At 35.8% G+C, this 21,428-nt stretch overlaps 1 protein-coding gene across 2 annotated transcripts in view; it reads left to right on the top strand.

Moving 5' to 3' along the window:
* EPHA6 (EPH receptor A6) overlaps positions 1–21,428 on the top strand; it is a 923,948-nt gene that overhangs the window by 164,207 nt on the left and 738,313 nt on the right. For both annotated transcript variants that reach the window (XM_065913782.1, XM_065913783.1), the window contains exon 3: positions 14,739–15,402. In XM_065913782.1, coding sequence (XP_065769854.1) covers positions 14,739–15,402 — 664 coding nt within the window. The remainder of the gene's footprint in view (positions 1–14,738; positions 15,403–21,428) is intronic.

The raw sequence follows: 21,428 nt of genomic DNA, 5'->3' as shown, positions 1-21,428 counted from the left end.
TTCTTAGCTTTTTATTAAATATCTTTGTAGTTTTAATAAAAAAGTTTTATGTTTGCCCAAAGTGAAATAGAAATGTATCTGCACATGATGCATTTTGCCTCTTGTTTTATTCTCTGAAACTAGTTATCATTTAAATGCAGAGCCTTCACTTTTCTCCTGTAAAACAGATTTATGTTATTAACTACATGGCTCGCAGCAGAATTCAGGGTGCTAATTTTCTAAGTTTATGTCAGAATATTGACTCAAAGTGAATATTTAAGTGGTTCAGAGGAAAATATCACATTAGAGTAAGAAGGGCCCTTTAACAAACTTCCTTTGGTAAGAGAATATTAGAAACTTATGATTTAAAACTTAAGCCACCATAGGTTACATAATGAGATGCCTATGTACATTTAACCAGTTTAGTTTATTTGGATTATGCAAGGTAAGAGCTAGAATATTTGGAACAAATCAGGCATATGTCATATTACAAAGTGAAGACTTCTTTTCCTTTTCATCGTTTCTATTTTTTATCATTCTTAGAATGAAGTTAGAGATTTTTTTCTCCCTCCCTTGCTCCCTTCCTCATTTAAATTTAGTTTAATCTTGAGGAATAATTAGTTCTAGTCATATACGACTAAACCCTTGGTAACAAGTTATACAAGGACTCAAGTTAAGAATTACAGGTTTATCATGATTTTGTTGCTTCTATGTTTCATTTAAATCTGTCTTTAGATTATATTTTACTTTTGGAAAAAGATCGGATAATGATGGACTATTTCATTTTTTTATTAATCAATCATCTACCAGTGTAATACTAGCTAACTTTAAGTCATTTGATTTTTTGGATTGTATATCTTTGAAATGAACTTTTGTAATATTTCATTTCCTTTTTGTCTTTCCCCTTTATGTATTTAGCATAACCACATTTTGAAAAAATAGGTTAAAAATATCTCTTTTACCACATATTTACTTCCTCTATAGGTGATAGCTGGGATCTGTTACAAGTGGAGACAGAGATAAATTTAAAAGTTACTAATTTTAATATTAGAGTGCATGTGATTTTTAAAAAGGCAGACAGAGAAAAGGGAAGAGAAGAAACTGGTTCCTCATGCATATAAAGAAGTACTTAATCATATAGGAAGCACAGGTAAAGGTAAAAGCCTATAGGTATATATATATATGTATATATATATTTAGTTATCGCTTCTGTTATTAGAATGCTTCCTTCCCTCATCCTCGTATGTTTAGATGCTCAGTCATGTCCGACTCTGCATCACCATGGATTGTAACCAGCCAGGGTCCTTTGTCCATGTGGATTCTCCAGGCAAGAATACTGGAGTAAGTTGACATTCCCTTCTCCAGGGGCTCTCCCAGCCCAGGGATCGAACCCAGGTCTCCCACATTGCAGGTGAATTCTTTACCATCTCTGCTACCAGGGAAGCCTCCTATCAGCACATTATATATATATATATATATATATATATATATATATATATATATATATATATATATATATTTGTTGCTGTTGTTGTTTGTTTTACTGATATATATATATATTTTTTACTGATTTTTCTTTATTTCTTTAAACTTGATCAGAAAAAATAAATAAACTCAATCAGGCCTGGAGCTGTTTATTATTAAGGTATTAAGGAATCTAGGGTTTGATTTTTTTTTTCCCCTCCCTTTCCTGTCTGTCGATTAAAGAGGTTAAGAATTTTAGTGTGAAGTTTATTGCTCTCTTCCTTTGTTAAAATTTTCTTGATCTATGCCCTTTGAGAAAGTTATCGCTGCTATTATCACTGTTAAAAAAAAAACAGTTATCACTGGTTTTTAAAAATAGTATTATTTTTCTAACAGCTCTGTGCTGAGTAATATGTTGAGAAAGACTATCTGCTTTTATTTTCAATTTTTTAAGTTTTTTTAAAAATAAATATTTATATTCCCTTTGAATTCTAAAGATTTTAGAGGGAAGAAGGTGTAAACTTGAGAGATGCACGTTAGAATTTTGTATGTTTAAGTCAGTTTACCAACACAGTCTAATTATCTGAATATTCTTGCCTAGAAAGGCTATTTGATTGCCTTATTTTGTTCTCTGAGGGGAAAGAAAGCAATCTGATTCTTCAGTGAATGCCAGTCACTTTAGGAATTAATTTCCTTATTCTGACTTTCTGTACCCAAAATGAATCCAGCTTTTGGTCTAGTCGATTTACCTTGCTATGGAAATAAAAATTCACCCTATGGAGATAGGGATGGGTTTTTAGAAAACCCTCAAGCATCAGTAAAGGACTATTCAAAGTATTTTACATCACTTCTAACAAAGATTCATTTTATTTTAAACATTTTATTTTCTTTTGGGATATAGTTGATTAACAATACTGTGGTTGTTTCAGGTGAACAATGAAGGGACTCAGCCATAGGCACACATGTGTCCATTTTCCCCCAAACAGGCAAAGATTCATTTTAAATGGGACTGCCCAAGTGATCTATCAGTGGAGAAATAGTCTTAGGTAATGTACAGGACTAAGCTACATGTACAGATTATTGGCAACTTTAGCTATAAGCCAAGTGTTTTCCAGTGGGTTAAAGTCCTACCTCTATTTAAGACAAGCACATATGTAACTTACTCTCCAGTTTGAAATGTGTAAATATACCTATTAATTACCGAAGTTGATGAAATAATTAAACTTATCATTAGGTCTTCTGTGAAGCTGGCCAATTCTGTCAGCAGTTTTGCTTTTACAAAAAAGGAACTAAAGTCAAAATATTTTAACTCCTCCATTTTATGTTGTTTATTTTAATTTTTCATATTTTCGTATGACTTAAAATACCAATATATAAAACAATTCAGTATTATATAATATAGCGAAAACCTCAGTAAAACAAAACTCAACATATACATTTATTTAAAAAACACACTGAGGCATAATAAAATTTCTTAGAATTTATTTGAAGTAATGAAACCACACTTCTTCTTGGATGCGACTTGAACCCCGCCACACCTTAGATTGATCCCCATGACCCCCAGCTTAGGAAGTGACTTGAACACACTGTCTTTTAACTGAAACCACTCACCTGGTATCAGGAATTAACAAAGCTTAGGTTCTTTTGTCTCCTCCCAGAAAGAATTCAGAGTGAAGAAAAATAGCAGAGAGTGAGTTTTTTAGCATAGGAAGCTTGTGAGAGGTACAAATGGGCAGCAAGTGAGCATAGCCCCGAGAGAAAAGAGGGCTACATTTTCATAATCAAAAGAAAAGTAAGGAGGGAAGAAGACTACCTTCTTCATCATTCTTAGGTAGATGTCAAGGCTTACATCATAGTTCCATCTTTGACTCTATATGGTTTAGCTGGGACTGCCATGGCCCTTTTTAAATCATATGTATATTAACAGTAAGGTGAGAGCATATCCTAAGAAACAGTAATTCATCTCAGATTTTGGAGCAGTGTCTCCTTTTACCTAGTTTCTTTCCACTTTCACCTGTATTCCTGTCTTGGCTACCTGCAGAAGTGCTCCTCTTCAAGGACCGTTAACTCCTTGACCTCATATAACAAGATTCAGACCCCATATCTATTGCCTTGTGTTTTAACTACCAAGACTTGTAACTTGAGTGTGCACCTGGTCTTCCATAGAGTAGGTTACTAGATTCTCTTCTTGCATTGTCTTTAGCTTACAGTGGTTTCCCAAACTCCCTTAATGCTAAATTATTCCACTCTATCCCTGTCACTAATTTCAGTTTGAATCAGACCACATCAAATGAAAAATGTTTAGGCTTACTCTGCCAACAGCAGCTGTGTATAGCAGATATAGAAGCAAAACAAGGGAATCATTTGATTGGCTATAACTTAAGTGAATAAATTATTTGAGAGAGGCTGGTTGGCTGTTTGTGATTGGTTGGTCTTAGGTTTTGATTTTATTTTCTTGGTGCATTTATATGAATTTACTATAACTTGGGCTTCTCTTGTGGCTCGGATTGTAAAGAAACTGCCTGCAATGCGGGAGACCCGGCTTTGATCTCTGGGGTGGGAAGATTCCCTGCAGAAGGAAATGGCAACCCTCTCCAGTGTCCTTGCCTGGAGAATCCCATGGACAGAGGAGCCTAGTGGGCTACAGTCCATTGAGTCGAAAAGAATCGGATGAGCAACTAACGCTTTCACTTTCTTCACTATAGCTTAGGTTTGGATTTGCTCAGATAGAGTGTCAAAGTATGAGCTACTTCAGTCTAATAGCTTCCTTATTTAATTACCTTAATACATGCTTCCAGGGGTAGAATATCTTACAAACTGTATCTGCTTTTGTGGCTGGATACAGAGAACTTCTGCCCAATAGTCATCGTATGAATGTGTTTCTTTGGATACAGGAGAAAATTACGTGTGATGTATAGAAAAACTTTGTAACTTGGAATGTCGCACTCAACAAAAGCTTTTAATTAAGCAAGAATCAGTTGTCTTCCAAAGGGTTGCCAGGAAGAATGTGCCATAAACCATATAGCTGTTTGTTCTAGGAATGTACATGCTGGATAATGGAACTATGGTAAAGTCAGTGTGGTCATAGGAGGAGACAAGACTTACACTTGGAAAGAAGTTGATTATACTCACAGGTTCTTGGAAGCAGGTTGTCAATGCCATGGAGGGCCACGAGGGAAGGAGTGGATCTTGGTCAAGTGACAGAAGATAGGCATGATGAGAAAATCTGAGCCAGAACCTTTTTTAGAGTTTCTGCGGGAAATGCAATGTGGAACAGAGTAAGCAATTAAGGATTGGCTAGTTTCCTACAGGCTTTGGGCTAGAGAATGGTCTCTAGTGGCCGGTTACCTGATCCTGGGATGATTTAAGAGAGAAGAAATACTGGCTTGGCGTGTGAGGGTTAGATAAGAAGGTAGTTGGGCCTATAGACTCAGGTTTGGTTGGTTTGCATATGAAAGAGATGCTCTAGGCCCAGAGCTTTTCATTGTCTCTAAGAACTGGCTAGCCCTGGGAGAGGCCAGTAAGACACCAGCAAAACATCATGAAAGGCAGAAAATAAAGTTAGAGGGCCTGGTTCCAGTCATTAGCCCATGCAGTTCCTAGGTATTGAATTCTGTATCAGTAACATGAACATGAAAGTATCAGTCTCACTTTATCAGATTGATGAGGACCATATACATTAATGTTTGTGGGAGAACTTTGACAGTTTAAATTCAGGATACTACTAGTTGCCTTCAGGAATCCAAGGTGCACTTGAAGTTTATGAAAGAATGAACACTTTGGTCTACAACTGATTCTTTTTTTTTTTTAACAACTGATTCTTATTTAGCCAAAAGCTGTATTCCAAAATGTTTCACAGCTGGAGAATCAGTACATGTGTGTTTGCTTTTGTCTTAAATAGGGGAAAAAACTTTTACCCACTAAATATAAGTAGCATAGGACTGTGCTGCCAAAAATTACATGCATATATATTAGTGTTAGACAGTATTTTTCTATATGCTCTTTTCCCTCTGCTTTATTGAGTCTTGTAATTCTTTAAGGTTAAAGTCCAGTTTCTGTCTTGAGCAAACCTGCCAAGCCACCCCTGTTCACAAGTGTTGCTGTCCTTTCGACAATTATTCTATTTACTATATATACTGTTTATTTCTTATATTCAGTTCTGTGCTGTCAGTTATGTTTTCATAATTTGTTACCTTAAAATATTGTAAGTCCAGTAAGAGCAAGCAGTTCTTGTACCTAATTTCTTCATTCATGTTATGGAATTTAATATATACTATAAACTGACTCCCAGATGGCGGAATAGAAGGAAGTGTGCTCATCTTCTCCTATGAGAACTCCAAAATTATAACTCATTGCTGAACAACTGTCAACAGGAGAATGTTGGATCCTCAACAAAGATGCCCCACATCCAAGGGCAAAGAAGCAGCTCTGGCAAGATGATAGGAGGGGTGAAATCACGTTTAGAATCAAGCCCTATACCTGATATAGATGCTCGGAGGGCTCGAACAAGCCTTGTGTGCACCAGGACCCAAAGAGCCCACAAGACTGAGCCAGAGCTGTGTTCTTCAGGGGCAGGGGCTCTGGGTGCAGCAGACCCAGGTATGGCATGAGCCCTCTTGGAGGAGGTCGCCATCAACCCCGCCATAGAGCCGCCGGAACTTACACAGGACTGGGAAACAGACTCTTGGAGGGCACAGGGATGGGGAATACGTGTAACTGTATGGCTGATTCATGTCAATGTATGACAAAACCCACTGAAATGTTGTGAAGTAATTAGCAAATCAATGCAAATTGGAGGTGGTCAAACAGGAGATGGCAAGAGTGAACATCAACATTTTAGGAGTCAGCAAACTAAAATGGACCGGAATGGGTGAATTTAACTCAAGTGAAAATTGCTTCTATTACTGTGGGCAACAATCCCTTAGAAGAAATGGAGTAGTCATCATAGTCAACAAAAGAGTCTGAAATGCAGTATTTGGATGCAGTCTCAAAAATGATAGAATGATCTCTATTTGTTTCCAAGGCAAATCATTCAGTATCACAGTAATTCAAGTCTATGCTGCAACCCGTAATGCTGAAGAAGCTGAAGTTGAACGGTTCTATGAAGACATACAAGACCTTCTGGAACTAACAACCAAAAACGATGTCCTTTTAATTATAGGGAACTGGAATGCAAAAGTAGGAAGTCAGGAGACACCTGGAGTAACAGGCAAATCTGGCTTGCAGTTACAAAATGAAGCAGATCAAAGGCAATGCCAAAGAATGCTCAAACTACCACACAATTACACTCATCTCATACACTAGCAAAGTAATGCTCAGAATTCTCCAATCCAGGCTACAACAGTACGTGAACTGTGAACCTCCAGATGTTCAAGGTGGAATTTGAAAACGCAGAGGAACCAGAGATCAAATTGCCAATATCTGCTGGATCATCGAAAAAGCAAGAGAGTTCCAGAAAAACATTTATTTCTGCTTTATTGACTATGCCAAAGCCTTTGAATGTGTGAATCACAAAAAACTGTGGAAAATTCTTCACGAGATTGGAATACCAGACCACCTTACTTGCCTCCTTAGAAATCTGTGTGGAGGTCAAGAAGCAACAGTTAGAACTGGACATGGAACAATAGGCTGGTTCCAAATTGGAAAGGGAGTATATCAAGGCTTTCTGTTGTCACCCCGCTATTTAACTTATATGTAGAGTACGTCATGTGACTTGCTGGGCTGACTGAAGCACAAGCTGGAATCAAGATTGCTGGGAGAAATACCAATAACCTCTGATGTGCAGATATACCCTGCCATTATGGCAGAAAGAGAAGAAGAACTAAAGAGCCACTTGATGAAAATGAAAGAGGGGAGTGAAAAAGTTGGCTTAAAACTCAGCATTCAGAAAACTAAGATCATGGCATCCTGTCCCATCACTTCTTGGCAAATAGATGGGGAAACAATGGAAACAGTGACAGACTTTATTTTGGGAGGGGGACTCCAAAATCCCTGCAGATGGTGACTGCAGCCATGAAATTAAAAGACGCTTGCTCCTTGGAGGAAAAGCTATAACAAACTTAGACAGCATATTAAAAAGCAGAGACATTACTTTGCCAACAAAGGTCCATCTAACCAAAGCTATAGTTTATCCAGTAGTCATGTATGGATGTAAGAGTTGGATTGTAACAAAAGCTGAGTGCTGAATAATTGATGCTTTTGAACTGTGGTATTGGAGAAGACTCTATAGAGAGTCCCTTGAACTGCAAAGAGATCCAACCATTCTATCCTAAAGGAAATCAGTCCTGAATATTCTTTGGAAGGACTGATGCTGAAGCTGAAACTCCAATAGTTTGGCTACCTGATGCGAAGAACTGACTCATTTGAAAAGACCCTGATGCTGGGAAAGATTGAAGGCAGGAGGAGAAGGGGATGACAGAGGGTGAGATGGTTGGGTGGCATCACCGACTCAATGGAGATGAGTTTGGGTAAGCTCTGGGAGTTGTTGATGAACAGGGAGACCTGGCATGCTGCAGTCCATGGGGTTACAAATAGTTGGACACTACTGAGTGACTGAACTGAACTGAATTTATTAACCTAGGATTTGTAGAATCTGGAGAACTTTATGAGGCAGAAGAGTTTTTGAGGCACATGTTTACATTGACTACCCAGTAATGAAGCAGAACATAAAAGATTTTATAATATATTTAACTCTTTTCTATTAAAGAGTAATTACAGTGCTTTTTACTCCAAATTGGGATTTTTAACCTTTTAATTAAATGAAGTGGAGTTAATTTATAGTGTTGTATAACTCATATATGTGCTGGCATGAAGCCCTTCTTGATATAGGATTTACCTGGAGTTAGGTAAGGTAATAGAAATGGGGTTAACTAAGCCTAGGAGTTGGCTCTGGATGGACTTCCATATGCTAGCCTGAAATTCTGAGAAGTCTAAATATTTTAAATTTGAACCTAACCTTCTGGTATCTTTCTAAAATATGCAAATAAAGCATGCTTAGAATTTGATCTTATTTGAAGAATGAGTTATCATTTTAAAATATTTAGATATTTGGTATGTGAGCCTTCATACCACCATTCTTTCCTTGGGTCTTACATTTTTGGAGGCCATATTTATTTGAATACTTGGAAATTATAACTGAAAGTTATATAACTGTATAAATAGAAACAACACTTTTTATAATACAGTATTTCCAAAGGATACATTGTGATTTAAATATGATACTATTTATATATATATAACAATGATAATATATTTTTATTTATTTTTTAGCACTTTAGATCTTTTTTTTTTTTTTTTTTTTTTACTGTCTTTTATTTTATTTATTTTTTTTTTATTTTATTTTATTAGTTGGAGGCCAATTACTTCACAACATTTCAGTGGGTTTTGTCATACACTGACACGAATCAGCCATTGAGTTACACGTATTCCCCATCTCGATCCCCCCTCCCACCTCCCTCTCCACCCGACTCCTCTGGGTCCTCCCAGTGCACCAGGCCCGAGCACTCGTCTCATGCATCCCACCTGGGCTAGTGATCTGATTCACCATAGATAATATACATGCTGTTCTTTTGAAACATCCCACCCTCACCTTCTCCCACGGAGTTCAAAAGTCTGTTCTGTACTTCTATGTTTCTTTTTCTGTTTTGCATATAGGGTTATCGTTACCATCTTTCTAAATTCCGTATATATGTGTTAGTATGCTGTAATGTTCTTTATCTTTCTGGCTTACTTCACTCTGTATAATGGGCTCCAGTTTCGTCCATCTCATTAGAACTGATTCAAATGAATTCTTTTTAACGGCTGAGTAATATTCCATGGTGTATATGTACCACAGCTTCCTTATCCATTCATCTGCGGATGGGCATCTAGGCTGCTTCCATGTCCTGGCTATTATAAACAGTGCTGCGATGAACATTGGGGTGCACGTGTCTCTTTCAGATCTGGTTTCCTCGGTGTGTATGCCCAGAAGTGGTATTGCTGGGTCATATGGCAGTTCTATTTCCAGTTTTTTAAGAAATCTCCACACTGTTTTCCATAGTGGCTGTACTAGTTTGCATTCCCACCAACAGTGTAAGAGGGTTCCCTTTTCTCCACACCCTCTCCAGCATTTATTGCTTGTAGACTTTTGGATAGCAGCCATCCTGACTGGCGTGTAATGGTACCTCATTGTGTTTTTGATTTGCATTTCTCTGATAATGAGTGATGTTGAGCATCTTTTCATGTATTTGTTAGCCATCTGTATGTCTTCTTTGGAGAAATGTCTGTTTAGTTCTTTGGCCCATTTTTTGATTGGGTCATTTATTTTTCTGGAATTGAGCTGCAGGAGTTGCTTGTATATTTTTGAGATTAGTCCTTTGTCTGTTTCTTCATTTGCTATTATTTTCTCCCAATCTGAGGGCTGTCTTTTCACCTTACTTATAGTTTCCTTTGTAGTGCAAAAGCTTTTAAGTTTCATTAGGTCCCATTTGTTTAGTTTTGCTTTTATTTCCAATATTCTGGGAGGTGGGTCATAGAGGATCCTGCTGAGATTTATGTCAGAGAGTGTTTTGCCTATGTTCTCCTCTAGGAGTTTTATAGTTTCTGGTCTTACATTTAGATCTTTAATCCATTTTGAGTTTATTTTTGTGTATGGTGTTAGAAAGTGTTCTAGTTTCATTCTTTTACAAGTGGTTAACCAGTTTTCCCAGCACCACTTGTTAAAGAGGTTGTCTTTTTTCCATTGTATATCCTTGCCTCCTTTGTCAAAGATAAGGTGTCCATAGGTTCGTGGATTTATCTCTGGGCTTTCTATTCTGTTCCATTGATCTATATTTCTGTCTTTGTGCCAGTACCATACTGTCTTGATAACTGTGGCTTTGTAGTAGAGTCTGAAGTCAGGGAGGGTGATTCCTCCAGTTCCATTCTTCTTTCTCAAGATTACTTTGGCTATTCGTGGTTTTCTGTATTTCCATACAAATTGTGAAATTATTTGTTCTAGTTCTGTGAAAAATACCGTTGGTAGCTTGATAGGGATTGCATTGAATCTATAGATTGCTTTGGGTAGAATAGCCATTTTGACAATATTGATTCTTCCAATCCATGAACACGGTATGTTTCTCCATCTGTTTGTGTCCTCTTTGATTTCTTTTATCAGTGTTTTATAGTTTTCTATGTACAGGTCTTTTGTTTCTTTAGGTAGATATACTCCTAAGTATTTTATTCTTTTTGTTGCAATGGTAAATGGTATTGTTTCCTTAATTTCTCTTTCTGTTTTCTCATTGTTAGTGTATAGAAATGCAAGGGATTTCTGTGTATTAATTTTATATCCTGCAACTTTACTATATTCGTTGATTAGCTCTAGTAATTTTCTGGTAGAATCTTTAGGGTTTGCTATGTAGAGGATCATGTCATCTGCAAACAGCGAGAGTTTCACTTCTTCTTTTCCTATCTGGATTCCTTTTACTTCTTTTTCTGCTCTGATTGCTGTGGCCAAAACTTCCAAGACTATGTTGAATAGTAGTGGTGAGAGTGGGCACCCCTGTCTTGTTCCTGATTTCAGGGGAAATGCTTTCAGTTTTTCACCATTGAGGGTGATGCTTGCTGTGGGTTTGTCATATATAGCTTTTATTATGTTGAGGTATGTTCCCTCTATTCCTATTTTTTAGCACTTTAGATCTTATACCAACCTTGAGTTTATTCATGTTCTTATTTTGATCATATTCAAATTTAAAAATATAATTTAAATTACTTTCAGTATTTTTGTATAAGAAGAAATTTAGCAATTGATCACTTTTGGCTGTTTTGATAACTGAATCTCATTCTAATCTCTTTTTCTTTCTTTTTAATTGATTTCTTTTTCTTTAATTAAAGAGAAAATGCACTGTTGTTTCTCAGACATCACAAATTTATCATAGAAAATGATGTCCCATTTTGTTCAGCATCGTCATGCAGTGCTTTGAAAAGAACCTCATTTCTCATTGTTCACATGTATTTTGCTATTTCCTTATCTCTTGGTTCACATTACTTCTGATTCAGTGTTTGAATGTCATATTCTTCTCATTCCTGAGCTTTCTTTCCATCTGAACATTTTTTCAAAACCCAACATATTTTAAAGTAAAGATATGTGGTAATTTCAGATTTTTTTCTCTTTATGATCCTTTGGACAGTGGCCGCCAGGCTCCTTTGTCCATGGGACTGTCCCGGCATGATTACTGGAGTGGGTTGCCATGCCCTCTTCCAGGGGATCTTCCTGACCCAGAGATCGTATCTTCATCTCTTACATCTCCTGCATTGGTAGGCAGGTTCTTTACCACTGGCACCTCCTGGGAAGCCCAATGATTTCAGAATTTTTCTGTTACAGATATAGTTTTTCACATTTTAGATAATCTCCTATTTTAGGAGAATTGATTGAGAGCATGGTTAATACTTTTTATTAATAGGAAGGGGTGTAGTCTGAAGTTGTTAGAATGTAGTTATTCAAACAGAAAGTATTGACTGTAGCTCTCTGTACTTCTAGGGTGGAGCATGCAGTGTGTGTGCTTATGCTCAGCCATTTCTGACTCTTTGCGACCCTGTGGACTGGAATTCTCATGCAAGAACACTGGTGTTGGTGCCATTTCCTACTCCAGGGGATCTTCCCCACCCAGGGATTGAACCTGTGTCTCCTGTGCCTTCTGCATTGGCAGGAGGATTCTTTACCACTGTGCCAAATTACATACATTCCTTGTGAAACAAAATCAGTTTTTATTAGAGATTTATCTAAAATAAGAATGATCACTGAATAAGTACTTTAGAAGCTCCTCAATGGGTAAAATGCATAGAATTTCAAACTCTTATTTTGATAGATTTTCCTCAGGTTTTATTATTTGTATCTTGTCTTACTATTTATATTCTTAATGGTTAGCTTACCATATTAAATAAGCTTTAATAGTGCTGGTTTGCCTTTAAATTTAAATGTTTAAGAGTCATATAACACCTGTAATATGCTAGGATGAAAGACAGATAGATAGATAATTTTCATGTGCCTCTTTGAGATTTTGGGTCACCACTGATAGCCATGGGTGTGTTTTGCAAAAAATTATATCCACACTTCTAAAGGAACTCATTGTTTCTGGAAAATACCTCCTGAATTTCAAGCAAGCAAAATTACAAATGAAATTTTAGATACAGAATTGTTTTTAAGTTCGCTTGGTTGATAAAATAAATTGTTTATTTGTGGAATTTTAAAGTAGAAAGTATATGATGTAACAATCCAGTAGACTGAGAAAAGTGACTGTTCTGTTAGAAACTATACTAATTGAAATTCTACCAGTCTTGGTTAGATAACTCTCTACATCCAACAAAAATAAGAAGCTGCAAAGTAGATGAGTTAAACAATCTTGTTATAAATCATTGAAGTATGGTATCTAGAATAGAGTATTTATTCACTATAGAAAACAGCTTATCATTTCCATTGTACCTTAATAAAAATGAGAAATTATGATGACTGGTATATTTTCCCAAAAAGAATGTAAGGTTACCAAAATGTGTTTTTGTTTATTGAAATTTGTTGTAAGTTTCATTAAACAAAATATACTTACAATCTAAGTTGTAATATAAAAGTATGTGATATTAGATTTATAAATAATTACAGTGCCAATTAATTTCAATGTGCTCAAAATGTGCTCATTTTTACTGAAACTTAAAGAAAAGGATAAACAAGGTTTTTCTATTCATATAAGTGGCAGAATTTTTGTATATAAACACAGAAGTGAAGATGATTCAGTGATCTAGCTCAGGGGAAAAACCAAGGTGTTTCCAATTCTTACAAAGGGTTTTTTGCACCATCTTTGCCTCTCTGTTAAGTGCCATTCAAACTGTTCCTAAAACATATCTATACACTCCTGCCTCAGGGATTGGTACTTACTGTTTCCTCTTGACTATCTCACCTCTAAGATGTTACTTAAATGTCAGAACCTCAGGAAGGCCTTCTCTGGCCACACTGTAATTGCAAGCCTCTTCCCCCCATCTCTCTGTCTTATTTTTTTCCATTATACTTTCTACCGTGTTGTTCAGTTAAGTAATTTACAATTTTTATTGCCTCTCCTCACCCTAAGTAAGACCCTTGAAGGCAGGGAGCTTTTGTTCAGTTTGTTCACTACTGCCATCCTAGTATTCAGAATAATACTTAAGTATTTCTTGAATAAATCTAAGTCTTATCTACATATGCTGCTGCTGCTAAGTCACTTTAGTCATGTCTGACTCTTTGCGACCCTATGGACTATAGCCCACGAGGCTCCTCTGTCCATGGGATTCTCCAGGCAATAATACTGGAGTGGGTCGCCATTTCCTTCTCCAGGGGATTTTCCCGACCTAAGGATTGAACTCATGTCTCTTTTGTCTCCTGCACCGACAGTCAAGTTCTCTATCACTAGCACCACCTGGGAAGTCTATGTACACATTTTCTACCAAAACAGACATGTAAATATTTAATTGAATACTGAAAAACATACTTCAATTTGTGACAAATTGGATGTGAAGACAAATGGTTAACTGGAGTGCATTTATTATTGGTCTAGTTATTTGGTTACATAGTAGATGCTATTTTAGGTTGAATATAGAGTATTAGTGGAGAAGGAAATGGTTACCCACTTCAGTATTCTTATCTGAAAAATCCCACATACAGAGGCGCCTGTTGGGCTACAGTCCAGGGGGTTGCAAAGAGTAGAATATGAGTGAGCAACTGAGCATAGAGTACTAGAAACCATTTAAAGTTCTTTATATATATTAATTAATTTGTACTTCACAACAAACCTATGAAACAGGTACTATGTGATAAGCTTCATTTTATAGTTGAGGAGAAAAGTGAAAATGAAAATGTTAGTCACTAACTCAGTCATGTCTGGCTCTTTGTGACCCCATGAACTATAGCCCGCCATGCTCCTCTGTCCACGGAAATTCTCCAGGCAAGAATACTAGAGTGGGTGGCCATTCCCTTTTGCAGAGGATCTTCCCAACCCAGGATTCAAACTAGGGTCTCCTGCATTACAGGCAGATTATTTACCATCTGAGCCACCAGGAAAGTTAGAGGATAAATAAAGTGTCCCTCGATGTTGCAACTAACATGTAAGAAGGTAAGATTCATACTAGGACAGCTGGTATGTTCAGAACCCATTCTGAAATGAAAGTCTCCTTGTTAAAATCCTGTACCACTGTTGCTTTGCTTCACTTGTGTCCTTTTTAATCTTTTTTCTTTCAGTAAAACAGAAATTGGAGGTAATCATAGATGTTTAATCACTGTGGTTTTATAATCATTTATTTTTTTTTCTTTTTTGCAGTGGGATGCCATTACTGAAATGGATGAACACAACAGGCCCATTCACACATACCAGGTATGCAATGTGATGGAGCCAAACCAAAACAACTGGCTTCGTACAAACTGGATCTCTCGTGATGCAGCTCAGAAAATTTATGTGGAAATGAAGTTCACACTGAGGGACTGTAACAGCATCCCGTGGGTCTTGGGGACTTGCAAAGAAACGTTTAATCTATATTATGTGGAATCAGATGAGTCCCATGGAATTAAATTCAAGCCAAGCCAGTATACAAAGATTGACACAATTGCTGCTGATGAAAGTTTTACCCAGATGGATTTGGGTGATCGCATCCTCAAACTCAACACTGAGATTCGTGAGCTGGGGCCAATAGAAAAGAAAGGATTTTATCTGGCTTTTCAAGACATCGGGGCATGCATTGCCCTGGTTTCCGTCCGTGTTTTCTACAAAAAATGCCCCTTTACTGTTCGTAACCTGGCCGTGTTTCCAGACACCATCCCAAGGGTTGATTCTTCCTCCTTGGTTGAAGTAAGGGGCTCCTGTGTGAAGAGTGCAGAAGAGCGTGACACCCCTAAGCTCTACTGTGGAGCTGATGGAGACTGGCTGGTTCCTCTCGGAAGATGCATCTGCAGCACAGGGTATGAAGAAATCGAAGGTTCTTGCCACGGTAAGAAAAACGCATTTAAATAATTATTCATGCACTCAAATGATGGCTTTTTTCAACATACATATATTTACTTTCAGTTAATACATTTTTGGTTACTATTCCTGGAAGAATTAATTGTGCAAGAAATGAACTCATATTAACTGTAAGATAATTTCTGATTTTTTTCCCACCTAGGAATAGTGTATGAAACTGTTGAATAAGTTATATACCATGACAAGTGTTCTCCCATTCTGCCTTCAGTAGAGTATTTGCTGTGTTCACTTAATTTTTATAAAGGAAAACAACATCAATAGCAGCAACAAAAAGCAAAAGGAATTCAAAGCAGGCATTTGCTTAACTTTAATATTTTGGTGGTTCGTAGAGAATATGACAGTTTGAAAACAATTCTTTCATGTTGAGTTGTAATAATTGAGTAGTACCAAGATAAACTGAAATTATATTTAAATAAGTGAGGAATTCATATGTATGCATATGAATAATATATACGTTTTTCAACATACAAGATAGTTTATAGAAATGTTATATGTTTTGAGATTGAGTACTGAGTGTATCAGAGCTTAATTTATCCTTGCTACTATTAAATGTAATTTCCTACCATATAGCACATTATTTTTTGTTTGTGTGTTTAGATAGCAGTATTTGTGCAAAATCTAATTGTTAGGAAGTTTTAACACAATGAAATGCTGATTAAGTTTAAAACCATACCTTTTATGTTTTATGATAATGACATATCTGTAATTTTAAACATGAAAAGTTTTTGTGTGAATCATTTTATGAAGGCTTATTAATCTAATAAATACATACATATACTTAAAATTTTGTGCATAATATGCCTTGTAAAGATAAATCATATCCATTACATTTGGATATAGGACTCATAATCAAAACACAAATAAAGAAATGAAAGTAATGTTTGGTAAATAATAGCATAGAAGATATTTTTCCTCTCAATGATAAATTATTTAAGGTTGTTGTTTGTTTTTTTTTTCCTGTAGCATCAATCATATTGAATTTTCTGACTTTTTGGTGATGTTATGTTCCTACCCATTAAAAAGGATGAAAATAAATAAGGAAAACATGTGTTTCTATATAGGGCCACATGTGAATTTTTTAATGTTTTATCTATTTATAAAACACGAGCTCTAGAATGCTGAAAAAGTTCACTAAATCCATCAATGATAACTATGTTAGGTCATTTGAAAATACTGTTTGCATGTAGTGTATTTTTACAAAGTATGAGCCAACTTTCTTCACTATCTAAACATTAAAATATATTTCATTGAAGCTTTATATATAATGAATTCAATATTTTCACATATAGCAAGGATTTAGAATGAAACAAAAATTTGTTGAAAATGAATCTTTTAAGAGGCACTGTAAAAAAAATATACATTGGAAAATAACACTAAAGAAAAATTCATATATATGGATCATTTTTTAATGAGATTAAGAAGGCAATAATAGCCAAGGATAAAACATATTGCATATAATAACAATGTAAGGTTATCATACTTTGTCTTAGGTAGAAGCTGAGTATTGGTAAAAATAATAAAGTTTTAATTTAAAGAATAGCTATTTATGGATTTAAATGATTATTGTTATTAAGTATACTTTATGGTATTGATCACAGAATTAAAAGTAGTGACGGTTATTGATGACTAGATGTTTTTTCCTTAATATATTTGCTCTGTGAAATTTCAATCTTGCTTGCATGCTTTAAAATTCCTTCACTTTTGAGCAAAGATGATTTTAGACAAGTGGTAATTATCGGCTTACCTAGAGCTGCTGCCTGACTCATTCACTTTTATGGCTTATAATCTTTATTGTAATTTATTTGATTGCAGACATGAGTGGGCACAGTACAAATGCTCATCATCTTCCTGTAGCAATGGGAGAAATTGGAATATTATGCTTGGATTCTAAATCTGTTGCTTACTAACTTCCCTGTTCATAAATAAATTAGTGGTTATAATCAATGATAAGGTATATGAAAAACTTACAAGAAAACACATGTACCTAGTTTCAATTGAATACAATGAATTGCTGTTTACAAATACAAATGATGTCGGGACTTCATTTTTGTGAAGGTATATTATACTACCAACAGTTTCCATTTTAAAGTATTTATTTGTGTTCTTGATGCTTCATATTGCCCCTTTCTAGCCTCTGATAATAAATTTTTATTGATTCCATTGCTCTCTACAAACAACTTACCTCATAACCAAATCTCAGAATTATCTATAACCTAAATGGCATATTAATTGGAATATACATGAATAAAATACAGCTCAGATAATAATGTGACTATATGCTTATGTATATATAATGGGAAAAGAAAGAACAGTATTTCTGTGTCATTTTCTTTTGTTCTGGCTTATTCTGTTAGAACATTATCTTAGCTATTAACATTTTTTAATATCTGATGATCTGTTAATAATTTTGATTTGTAGTAGAAATAACTATAGAGTTGTATGTTTCAATGATCTATTGCTATTGAGTAAAATAACCCCAAACTTAATAACTTAAAGCCACAGTGATTTATGACTTCTCAGGTCTCATATGTGGGTAATTCTTGTGCTTATTATAAACAGAGGTCACTCATGAGACTGAATTCAGCTGGGAGTGTGACAGGGATTGGAATGTCTAAGATGATCCCTTATATTCCAGGGCCTCTCTTTATATGGCCTCATTCATTAAAGAGTTTGACTCAAAAATTTTTAGAGTGTAGTGGTTGGCTGAAGAGGGAGTTTTTCACATGACTAGGTATAAAGTGAGTTTACAAGGGGACTGCAAAAGGGCTGAATACCTGGAAGTATGTTTATAGGAAGCTGCAAGATTAAGTATACTGCAGTCTTCTCTCTTAATTCTCTTGACTAATGCCCCTCTTTCATGCTCAAAAGCTCACATCCTCCCAAAGATCTATTCCATTATGACATTGTGTTGAAGTCCAGAAGAGCTTCATTGAAATCACTTATGGATGTGAATGAAGCTTCCCAGCTAAAGCTGTCCTTGATCTGGAGAACTAAAAATCAAACAAGACGCCATTGTTCCTCATGTATACGACACATATGGGCAGGAATAGAGTAATTGTAAAAGGTTCTCATGTTCCTAAAAGCAGGGGATGTAGCAGTCACTGGTTCATTGTGATTTAAGAAGGCCACGCATTTAAAATGAATTCATTCATGTGTCTGATGCTTCATCTAGGATGCCGTAAAGTCAGTTATTGTGTCAACCCTGATAGCACTTTTAATATATTTCATTTTAGGAAAATATTCTGTGTTTTTTCTTTCTCTTTCATTGAAAGTAGTTGGTCATCATTGCCTTTCAAGGGGCTTCACAGTTTGGTCATATCCTATTATTTTCTGACTTTGGCAAGTTCTGTCTCCTGTTCTGTTTTTGTTACTTTTGAATAATCTATGTATTTTTCCTGTCTCTTGCTTTTTTTCATATTTTATCTAACTGCTTGCACCCCTTTCTTCTTCCTTTTCTGTGGTGGATTTTTATTCATCCTTCAAGGTCTAACACAGATGTCATATATTTGGATCTTCACAAAGTTAATGTCTCTGTCATCTGTGCTATAATTTGTACTAATTATGTGCCTGTTTTACCAGGCCTGTCAGATAAAAGAGATATATTTAATATCATTTCTGTAATAAAGAGTAAGAAATTTGTTGATGTCAATGATTAGTAGAACCAGGTTGTACAGAACAGTTAAAGATAGAAGTCGTTGGTATACTGACAGCGTGCTGTTTCTTCTTATTTCTGTGAGACAGGAAACTTTTCTTCAGGAAGGGCTGTGGTATTTTAGATATGGAAAGCCATTGAAAATATGGTTACCCCTCATTTTATGAATCATGATTCTAAGGTGTAGAGAACAGAATTTTATTCCCTGGGGTGACTCAATAAATAATAAAAGATTTATAACTAAAGCCTTGATAATTCTCAGTCTGGTCTTTATGTGTTTTCTCCCCCTCACTTCCTCCCTCCCCTCTTCCCATTCCTTTTATTTTCTCATTCAAAGCACCTGTACTCCTACTATGATGCTTTAACTTCCCCTGCCTGCCACAGTGCAGAGGAGGCCCCAGTTGCTCATCATTAATTAGGCCCTTTTTGCTCCGTTTGTTTTGTGGAGTCTGATATGGGCACTATTAGAACAGTGTCTACATGCTGCTGAGAATGATGGGAAAATATAGGTTTATCTGGAACTTTGTTGTTAGAGCTAATAAACAGGAAAAATTGCAGTGAGGTTTTAGAGATAATCATTACTTATTTAAATACATTTGAGAACTCTTGGCCTGCTATGTAACAAAGGTACAGAGGAGCCTGGCGGGCTACAGTCCGTAGGGTCACAGCGAGTCGGACACAACTGAAGCGACTTAGCCCACAACCACATTTTATCCTAAAAGTTATACTCCTAAGTGTTTCGAACTGTGCTTCCTTTCTCTGTAATGTTGTTAAGATCCAGCTCGATCCAAGTTCTAGAAGCACTAAAGAAAGAAGCACTTTTTTAAAAATTAATTACTGTATTTTAATTGGAGGAAAATTACCTTACAATATCGTGGTGTCTTTTGTCATACATCTACGTGAATCGGCCACAGGAACACATGTGTCCTCCCATCCCGAACGCCCCCTCACCTCCCTCTCCCTATCCCTCCGAGCTGTCCCAGAGCACCGGCTTTTGTCGCCCTGCTTCATACATGGAACTTGCACTGCTCATCCGTTTTACCTACGGTGATGCACGTGTTTCAGTGCTATTTTCTCAAGTCATCCCACCCTTGCCTTCTCCCACTGAGTCAAAAAGTCATTCTTTACATCTGTGTCTCATTTGCTGCCCTGCATGTAGGATCATCAGTGTTTCAATAAGGTTTAAATAGACATAAACATTATATTAGGCAGATATGCTAAAATTTAAAACCAAGCACAATAATTTGGGTTACTCTGCATTATAGGTAGTATTTTATAGTTGACTCTAATATCTCTATTTTTCATAACTTTTTATTTTGTTTCATAGGTTCATAATTAAAATTGTCATCTTTGGACATATTGATGTTACAGATTTAATTTTTTTTAATTGTCTTAATTTATTCTACTAAGGGCTTGAATAAAAAGTAGCATTGATTCATAAAGCGTTGATTCACATCAAATAGTCTTTCACTTCATATAACTAAGACTATCTTAACACTATGAAAGAAAATTGGAAACAATTAACATACAAAATTGAACAATTTTTGTTGAAATCTGAGTTCTGAAATGACATGAATCCCTAATAAACTCCTCTTGGATATTAATTTAGAATAAATCTCATTTAGGTAGTGGCACTTGTACTTGCAGATATTGTTTAGGGTTTGGTACTTTAGACATGTTTTGAATATATATGTATATTTATTGCAAAGATACCTTCTTTAAGCTTTTAAATACCACATGAGCTAATTTAACAAAATAGCATCTTACTGTGAAAATTAAAGTTCTGAAACATTGCATCTTATAACTTTTCCTAGAAACATGCTTTTATTTATTTCTTCTCCAGTGCTGATTTAAGATTCTAGAGGAAAGGACGGTGGCAATTCTTGGACCATTGCATTATTGTTTACAGAGGTGATGGGATATGCAGGGCCTCTGGTGACATAGCTATTGATTTGATCTCCTGAAGAGTGGTGTTATTAAGGCTTCATGACTCTGTCCTCTCTTGCAGTTCAAAAGCATTTATGCTCTGTGTTTTCTGTCTAATCATGTTATCAGAGATGATTTGGAAGCAGAGAGCATAAAGAAAATTTGAAACACAAGGATTTTCTGGCATTAAATAAGGTGGTTTGAGAATGTGATGAAAAACTGAAAGGTGAGATTGGGATCAGAAAATGGGGCCGACTTATTGGTCCAAACAGTATTTTTGCTTTCTAAAGGTTATCACAACCTGAATATAAACTCTTACAATATAACCTTTAATTCCAAATAAAGCTGCTTTATTGCATGAAGCAATTCCAGATTATCATCTGGGTTGAGAAAATATGAAATCAAGAGGCTTGGAA

This window comes from Muntiacus reevesi, chromosome 21, assembly GCF_963930625.1.
Source record: "Muntiacus reevesi chromosome 21, mMunRee1.1, whole genome shotgun sequence".
NCBI classification, from domain to species: Eukaryota; Metazoa; Chordata; class Mammalia; order Artiodactyla; family Cervidae; genus Muntiacus; species Muntiacus reevesi.
Note: the sequence above shows the minus strand (reverse complement) of the source record. Positions and strands in the feature narration are given on the sequence as shown.